Source organism: Ictidomys tridecemlineatus, chromosome 15 (genome assembly GCF_052094955.1).
Source record: "Ictidomys tridecemlineatus isolate mIctTri1 chromosome 15, mIctTri1.hap1, whole genome shotgun sequence".
In the NCBI taxonomy this organism is placed as follows: domain Eukaryota; kingdom Metazoa; phylum Chordata; class Mammalia; order Rodentia; family Sciuridae; genus Ictidomys; species Ictidomys tridecemlineatus.
In genome coordinates, this window is record NC_135491.1 from 60,515,295 (window position 1) to 60,523,579 (window position 8,285).

Below are 8,285 nucleotides of genomic sequence, written 5' to 3' on the forward strand. Positions count from 1 at the left end.
GATGCCGGGTGAACGCGACTCTGCAGCCACGAGGGACCCTTGCTTGTGGGAAGCAGCACTGGCCCCAGCGGGGAGGCTAGCTGGGCAGCCGGAGGAGCAGGGGCCTGTGCATGCAGGGACGGTGAGTGACGGGTCCCTACCCACCAGGCTGAACCACCCTCCTTGAAACAAGCCAAGCCCAACCAGTCTGGGCAGTGGCCACGCCTGTCATCCCGGCCACCTGGGAGGCCAAGGCAGGATGCTCACGAGTTCCAGGCCAGCCTGGGCAGCTGGGCAGGAACGTGTCCACATATAGATCAGAGTGTCCAGGCCTGGCTCAGTGGTGGAACCCTCTCCTAGCGCACCCTGTGCCACAAGGCTCTGAAACACAAGGACAGGAGCACAGGCTGGGAACTGCAAAAGGTATCAGACAAGATGATCTTCAGAGAGAGGCGCCTGTGGCCAGGTTGGACCTGTGGTGGCTAGGTGGCTAGCCCTGCCCACGAAGCTGCCTGGAAACTTTAAACCCACCTCGTCACCAGCCACAGGACACTTTCACAGGCTGTTGGGGGGGACGATGCCCTGCCTGTCCAAGAGAGGGCAGGGAGACCAAGCCAAGTGGACATTAGACTCTGGAATGAGGGGTGCGCTGTTGGGTGCTGGTGCCCATAAGCGCAGGCTCATCATCCTCCAGCCATGTGGAATCCAGTTTCCGCCTGAGTGGACTTAGGTGCCTGGTCTTGCGGTGGGACTAGGTTTTTTCCAGTTTTTCTTTGTGGTTTGATACTGGGCCCTCTACCCCTGAGCTGCACCTCAACCCTTCTGGACACAATACCTTTATCTGATTGTATGTGGTGCTGAGGATCCAACCCAGGGCCCCACGCTTGCCAGGCGAGCGTGCTACCACTGAGCCACAACGCCAGCCCTTCCCCTTCTTATTTTTTATTGTGAGGCAGGATCTTGTTAAGTTGCCCAGGTTGGCCTCCGACTTGTAATCCTCCTGCCTTAGCCTCCCAAGGAGCCGAGATTACAGAGGTGTGTCACCATGTCCAGCAGGATGGGGGTCTTTTCTGTCCGGGGTCCTGGTAAGCACCCAGGATGTCCTGCCAAGGAACAGAGGGGCTGGGGGACATAAGCACTGAAAACCCCTGGAGTCCCCAGTTGTATGGGGGGGCAGATGGAGGGACGAGAGGGCCACAGGAGAGGGCTGACACTGCCCCCTGGCTCAGCGCCCTGAGCAGCTGATTGAAGTATGTGAACAGGAGGGAAACAAGCTCAGAGACCAAGGCACCTACCCGGAGACAGAGCGACTCGGGCAGAGCCAAGGCTGAGGGTGGCCTCCCCTCTCAGAGGCAGGAGGAAGGGGAGGAGCTGGCACTGCCCTGGGGGGAGACAGGCCACCAGAGGACCTGGCCCTGATCTGTCAGGGCTTGACATCTGGGGCTCGGGCAGGTCTGATGCCACCTGGGGCAGAGGAGCCAGCAGGCCACCAGGTGGGCTAGCGTCCCTGAAACGGGGCTGGCTGCAGCCTGGGTGTGCTTGTCCAGTTCTAGGCTCACCACTCCTCGGCCTGGACAGCAGTGCCAGCCCTGGGTCTCCAAGCATCCATTCTACCCCCTCAAAGGGTAGGCGCTGGTTACTCATTGAACACCGAGCTGTAAAGGTGAGCCCGGGGCCATAACCACCCGGAGCAAAGGCCTCTGCGCTCCTCCTGGCAGGTGGAGGGCGGCTGTCCTCGGTCGGCACAGGTCAGCCAGGACAGACACCAGGGCGACCTGGAAGCAGATCCCCGGGGCCTTGTGATGTGGACCAGCTGGTGGCTCTGGCCCCTGGTGGCCGTCTGTGCTGCAGACTCATTCCGAAACGAGGCGGAGAGGATCATGCGGGACCTGCCTCTTGTGGATGGGTGAGTGACCGCCTGCCTCAGCCAGGCTCACACGCCACGGGAGCCTCAGTTTCTCCGTCGCGTGGCCCTAGCCCTTCACTGGTCTGAACTTCGTGGAGTCTCCCAGGGCCCCCAAGGGCCTCAGCAGAGGGGCCTATAGGCTGGGCAGGCGGAGGCAGGGCCAGACCCCCAGCTCCTGGGGCTCCTGTGGCTCAGAGCTGGTGATCCAGAGCCCCGCAGCCTGACTCCATCTCTGTGTGTCCAGGTAACAGGCAGTGTCCCCTGCCTGGGCCTCAGATTCCCTGAAAGCTGCAGGTAAGGGCGGAGTCCAGCCACTCCGTGGACATGTGTCTGGCTCTTGATGCCCCCTCACAGCCTCACGGAACACAGGGTGCCCCTCTGCTGCTGTGTGTCCTCTGACCTCCCTGCTGCCCTCCAGCCTCAGCAGGCTGCTTAGAGCCTCTCTCCTGCCTCCAAGGATGAGGCCCCTCTGGCTGTCCCTTTGCCCCCACGCTGGGTCACCCTGGACACCTCTGATGCACATGCCCTCCCGACCCCGGGTCCTCTGCCGTCATCCCCTTCCTGGGTGCTGCGGCCACGCTTCCCACTGTCCCTGCACTGCAGCTGGGCCCTGGCTGCTGGGCCCTCCCTGAGCTGTGGAGGAGACTCTCCCCACATCCCAGCTGAGCTGCTGAGAGCAGGGACTCACCGGGGTCTAGGTTCGGCAGGGTCACGGGGGCCTAATGGATGCTGCGCTCGCCCCTGCTCCCGAGGCACCTCTGTGGGAGGAGAAGGGAAGCCCAGAGGCCTCCTACCCGGCTCCAGGGAGCAGAGGCCACTCAGGAAAGGAGGGCAGGCTGCCATGGGGCCTTGTCCCTTCCCCACCCTCCCTGCTGCCCTCTGGCCCAGCTTGTCTGGGTCTCCGGCCAGGGCAGAGGACCAGGTCCCCAGGTCTCTGATATCTGGAAGGAAGTGACCAGGCCCTCCTGGGCACGCCAGGTGGGGGGAGGACTGCAGAGGACTCCACTGTAGGGAACGGGAGCCAGGGAACGTTTCTCCCTTGTAGGGGGCACAGGGCAGCTGGGCAGAAAGAGGGCCTGAGTTCAGGTGGGGGCTGTCCAGAGCCCACATGAGGATAAGGTGGCCTAGAGAGGGACAGAATGCCAGGGAGCTGGGCTTGGGGGTCTGGGGTGGTCCAAAGAGGGAGGGAGCCAGGACGAGTCTCAGTAGAGTCAAACCACTAGTCCTGGATCAGTCCACATGAGCTGCACTGACCACTGGGAGACCCAGACAAGTGGTCCCCACAGCTGAGAAGTCCAGGGGGGTCCTGCCATGGCACCCCTGTGCAGGACTCCATGAGGCCACCCTGCCCACAGCTGCCTCAGGGGCCAGCAAACTGCCATCTGCCCAGGATAGTTTCTGGGACCTGTCACAGGACAGAACTCAGCCACAGGGCCACACCCAGCTACCAGAGTCGGGAGGCGTCTCTGTTCCAGTTGGCCAGGTGCTGCCAACACTGTGGGGCATTGTTTCCAGGAAAAAGAGGAAGCTCCCTTCCCCCTGCTGGCCGTCTTTCTGGTGGAACCCCACCCAGGACCCCTGAATAAGGAGCATATATCCACTGCCTGCAGAGTGGGCAGAGCCTGAGGCCCTGGGGGAGTGAGGGCGGGCAGCTGCCCTGGCCCCCGCCCTGCCCAGGGTGGGGACAGACTTCCTCAGCTGGCTGTGTGTCCTGCTGGGAAAGCCCAGGGGCTGTGCCCTCACCCGCCCACTTCTCCTCTGGACCCTTGTGTCCTGGTCGCCCCAGGAGGAGCTTGGCCACAGTCCATCTGCCCAGTCCCTCCCACCTTCATAGAAGTCCTTGATTTTGAGAAATCACACCCTGTGGCAGGTGCCCTCTCGGGGCCCAGTGGGGTGCCCAGACCTGTCCTGGGGAGGGACTTTCATAGGCGTGCCCAGGGCGGCTCATTCCCAGGAGGGCACTTGGGTGGGCAGCCTGGAGGGGCACCACATTCTGAGACCTGAGGTGTGGCTGTGGCTGACCACAGCCTTGAGGAGGACAGCAGGGACAGCGATCCCTGAGATGGTGTGGGCTGTGGGGCGGTGAGCATCTTGGTGGGTGTAGTGGTGCTCCGTGGTGTCCACACACGGACCGCTCTCCTCAGTGTCCACACGCCTGCGTTAATGGCCACTCACTTGCCCCAGGCTTCACTCTGAAGGTGACACCACGACATTCCCATGTGGCGGCCCAGCCAGCTGAGGCACAGAGGGGAGGGAGCTGGAAGTCGACGGGGGCCAGTCCTGGGGAAGGGGAAGTGGGCCCTGAAGCCCTGGCCACAAGCCCCACGTCCCAGACAGTCACAGCAAGGCCTGGGCCTCCAGAGAGTCTCCTCAGCCGTCTGGTGCCGATAAACTGGACACGGGCAAGTCCCAGCTCAAGGGATGCCAGGCTACTCCCAGCCTCTGCTGGGGCCCAGGGTCTAGGACTCAGCCCTGGGGCTGCTGGGCCACCAGAGGAGGGCCCTGGCAGAGCTCCCTCAGCTGCCCGCTCCTGACACACCCTCTCCCAAGGCTCTTGGGGACCTCAGTCCTTGGGAGGCACAGGAGGATCTGTGGAAATGGGCACAGGACTCTTCCCTAGGGATAGAGTCAGCAGAGGGGTCCTGTACCCCCCAAATCCTGCACCTGATGCTCTGCTCCCTGGTAGGATGGGGCCAGTTGCACCCCACACCCCACCTGGTTTGATCTTCAGACTGAAGATGGTCAGCCTTATCCAGGTGGCCCCACGGGCACCCACACCCAGACACTGGGAGGCGGAGGATGGCCTGTTCTCTCCTCCTGGAGGTGGGGACTGCCCAGCTACTCCCTGGCCTAGAGGTGGGCCCAGCTGGGTGCTCACCTGAGTGCAGGTAGGTTAGCCCCTCTCTGGCCTGGCTCTAGCCCTGAGTCTGGGAAGCAGGAAGGAGAGAGTGGACAGCTGTGGCCAAGGAATCAGAAGCCCCACCTTCAAGTGGCCACTCTGACTATTGGACCCCTTCCTGGCTCCCCAGGCACAATGACCTGCCCTGGCAGCTGCTGAATCTGTTCAACAACCAGCTGCTGGACAAGAGGGCCAACCTGACCACACTGGCTGACACCCACACCAACATCCCCAAGCTGAAGGCTGGCTTTGTGGGGGGCCAGGTACGCACCTCCACTGGCCCCAAGCTGGCAGCCCCCATCCCCTGGAGGCCTGGCTGAGGCAGGGCCTTGCCGGTGGAGGTGTGGCCTCTGGGTCCAGGGGGCCACGGGCTCTTGCAGCTTTCAGGAGGGATGAGGGACCAGATGCCTGAGGCCCGGTGCCACCAGCTCCTGCCCCCTGTCCCTCTAGTTCTGGTCTGCGTATCTACCTTGTGAGACTCAGAACAAGGACGTGGTGAAGAGGACACTGGAGCAGATGGACGTCATTCACCGCATGTGCCAGATGTACCCCGACGACTTGCTGTGTGTCACCAGTAGTGAAGGTGGGCCCTGGCCTGGCCTGAGCCTCCAGCTAGGCTTGGTCGTGGAGGGGTAGGGGCAGGAGTAGGAGGTGGTGCTGCCCAGGTGCCAGCGCCATGCCCCTCCACCCTGGCTCTCCTCAGGCATCCAGCAGGCCTTCAGGGAGGGGAAGGTGGCCAGCCTGATCGGTGTGGAGGGCGGCCACTCCATTGACAGCAGCCTGGGTGTCCTGCGGGCCTTCTACCAGCTGGGGATGCGATACATGACCCTCACTCACAACTGCAACACACCCTGGTAAGGGTCCCCGCTGTGGCCACTGAGGTCAGCAGGTAGGATCAGCCCACCTCCAGCACCAACGGTCTCCTTCAGCCCCTGTGAGTCCCAGGCCCAGCCTGGTCTGCCAGGCAGCTGTGGCAGGCCCGGACCCCTGGCCCGCTCCTAAGTCACCTGCTCTTTCTCCAGGGCTGACAACTGGCTGGTGGATGATGGAGCTGACAAGGCTCAGAGCCAAGGGCTGTCAGACTTCGGGCAGGTGAGGGGGTGGGGGACGTCCGCAGATCCCTGGGAAGAGGCAGAGGTCCAGGGAGAACAGCCAGGACAGGTGCCCAACCCTCAGGACCGTGGTTTCCTTGTCCATAAAGTGCAGCTAGCTTACCCAGGGCTGGGCTCATGGGCCCCCTGGGCTTCAGAATGCTGACCCCAGGGAGGCCCCCACTTCCAGCCTGAGGGTCAAGTGACACCTTGGGTGCAGGGAATGGCCCCACCCTGTCCTTGGCTTTGGGTGCTGGGAGTGGCCCTGCCCTGTCCTTGACTTTGGGTGCTGGGAGGGGCCCCGCCCTGCTCTTGGCCTTGGGTGCTGGGAATGGCCCAGCCCTGTCTCCCACAGCTAGTCGTGAAGGAGATGAACCGCCTGGGCATCATGATCGACCTGGCTCACGTGTCCGTGGCCACCATGAAGGCTGCTCTGAAGCTGTCCAAGGCACCAGTCATCTTCAGCCACTCCTCGGCCTACAGCCTGTGTAGGCACGCCCGGAACGTGCCGGACGATGTGCTGCAGATGGTGGTGAGGGCCTGGGGTGTGGGGGGAGTCCCAGCCTGTCTCCCAGCGGGTCCTCCCCAACTCAGCCTCCCTCTCCCCGGGCAGAAGGAGACGGGCAGCCTGGTGATGGTGAACTTCTACAACTACTTTGTCTCCTGCTCTGAGGGTGCCAACCTGTCCCAGGTGGCTGGTAGGTGGGGGTGTGAGCCTCCCTGGGGGCCGCTCAGGGCGGGACCTGGCTCAGGGCCCAACACTTGCCCTGCCCACCGACAGACCACCTGGACCACGTGAAGAAAGTGGCAGGAGCTGGAGCCGTGGGCTTCGGCGGGGACTATGATGGTGTGACCAGGTAAGGGCTGTGACCTCATCCTGTGATCACAGTCCCAACAGTGGGTCCCCAGGGGGCTCAGGAGGGAAAGCGTGTCCTGGGTGCAGCAGAATCCAGTTCTCTTGGCCTGGACACAGGCTCCCGGTGGGGCTGGAGGACGTGTCTAAGTACCCAGACCTGATCGCGGAGCTGCTCAGGAGGCAGTGGACAGAGGAAGAGGTCAGGGGTGCACTGGCTAACAACCTGCTGAGAGTCTTCAAGGAAGTGGAGAAGGTGAGGACACGGTGGCTACCTATGTCCTTCCCGCCCCCTCCCGTCTGCCCCTGCCAGGCAGGCTGCCCAGCCCATCTGTCCCCAGGTGAGCAACCACAGCGAAACTCCAGAAGAGACGCCCATCCCTCTGGACCAGCTGGGCGGCTCCTGTAGGACTCAGTATGGCTACTCAGAAGCCCCCAGCCTCCACCACCAGCCAGGGGCCCTGCTGGCCTTCCTGGTCCCTCTGCTCTTCGGCCTGCAGCCCCTGTGACTCTTTAGGGCTCCTGGGATCGAGGAAGACAGGCTGGTCTAAGAGCACAAGGCCCAACCTCTCCTCTGCAAGCCGCTGGGGTTGCTGGGGGGAGGGGACAGCCCAGGACAGCACACAGTAGACTCAATAAAAGCAGCAGCCCTTGGAGAACCCAGGTGTGTGTCGTCAGACCCAAGGCCCTGGAGGGGCTGCTCCTGAGCACAGATCTGTGGGAACAGAACCTGAGTCCCGGGGGGTACGGGCCAGAGGGAGCCCAGGACCCCTGAAAAAGGGCTGTGCAAACATTGTTTATGGTCTTTTAAAAATACAGTCCAGCTGGGCACAGTGATACATGCTGTCATCTCAACAACTTGGGAGGCTGAGGCAGGAGGATCACAAGTTCTGGGCGAGCCTCAGGAACTTAGCAAGACCCTGTCTCAAAACAAAAACTAAAAGAGGCTGAGGATGTAGCTACGTGATTGAGCACACGGAGTTCAACCTCCAGGACCAAACAAACAAACAAACGACCATCATGGTCCAGGAGGCTCCATGACTACCTCCCGCATGGCCTCTGTGCACTCATCTAGTCTGACACTCATGCACACGCCTATGCTTGTACACAGACATAACTGCCACCCACCGCCAGCAGGTGTGGTTCTGCAGACCCGAGAGGGGGCCCAGGAACTTGCCTTTGTAAATAATTCCCTTGGCTCAGCCTCTTTGGATAGGTGGGACCATGAGGTCTGAGCAGAGGGGCTCCAGGGCCCTGCCAGGTCATCATGCATTTTGAACAGCAGACCTACAAGGACAGAGGAGGTCTCAGCTGGCCTGCCCAGCACTGACCTCTTTATCAGGCAGACAGGCTCAGAGCCTTCCCATGAGGCCACTGGGGTGTGCCAAGGTGATAAATCTCAGGAGGAACAGCACAGGGCCAGACCCAGGCAGACCACCGCTGCACCTTCTGGCCAGAGCTGCAGGCCGCTCCCCCTGGACCCATTGGCAGCACCTCTGCCCAGCACCTCAGGCCCCACCCAGCCCACAGGGCGCACGTTCCTTTCCACCCTACTTC

At 62.3% G+C, this 8,285-nt stretch overlaps 1 protein-coding gene across 2 annotated transcripts; it reads left to right on the top strand.

The window, feature by feature from the left end:
• Nucleotides 1-1,264: 1,264 nt before the first annotated feature.
• On the top strand, nt 1,265-7,387 carry Dpep1 (dipeptidase 1). 2 transcript variants are annotated; one of them, XM_040279658.2, is made up of 11 exons: nt 1,265-1,604; nt 1,698-1,885; nt 4,915-5,047; nt 5,235-5,367; nt 5,488-5,638; nt 5,807-5,876; nt 6,231-6,407; nt 6,489-6,573; nt 6,657-6,732; nt 6,849-6,984; nt 7,070-7,387. In XM_040279658.2, exons 2-11 carry the CDS (start codon nt 1,782-1,784, stop codon nt 7,235-7,237), a joined length of 1,233 nt encoding a protein of 410 aa, XP_040135592.1. In that variant the 5' UTR covers nt 1,265-1,604; nt 1,698-1,781; the 3' UTR covers nt 7,238-7,387. The 2 variants fall into 2 exon arrangements, with proteins under 2 accessions (XP_040135592.1, XP_005335471.1); XM_005335414.4 differs by lacking the exon at nt 1,265-1,604 and having other exon boundaries at nt 1,637-1,885.
• The last annotated feature ends 898 nt before the right edge of the window (nt 7,388-8,285 follow it).

Excerpts from the sequence above, each read along its gene's own strand:
- Dpep1 (XM_040279658.2), top strand. The coding sequence starts at position 1,782 with ATGTGGACCAGCTGGTGGCTCTGGCCCCTGGTGGCCGTCTGTGCTGCA. Across the intron at positions 1,886-4,914 it reads GACCTGCCTCTTGTGGATGG|GCACAATGACCTGCCCTGGC; the intron begins GTGAGTGACCGC and ends CTGGCTCCCCAG. Across the intron at positions 6,408-6,488 it reads ACGATGTGCTGCAGATGGTG|AAGGAGACGGGCAGCCTGGT; the intron begins GTGAGGGCCTGG and ends CTCCCCGGGCAG.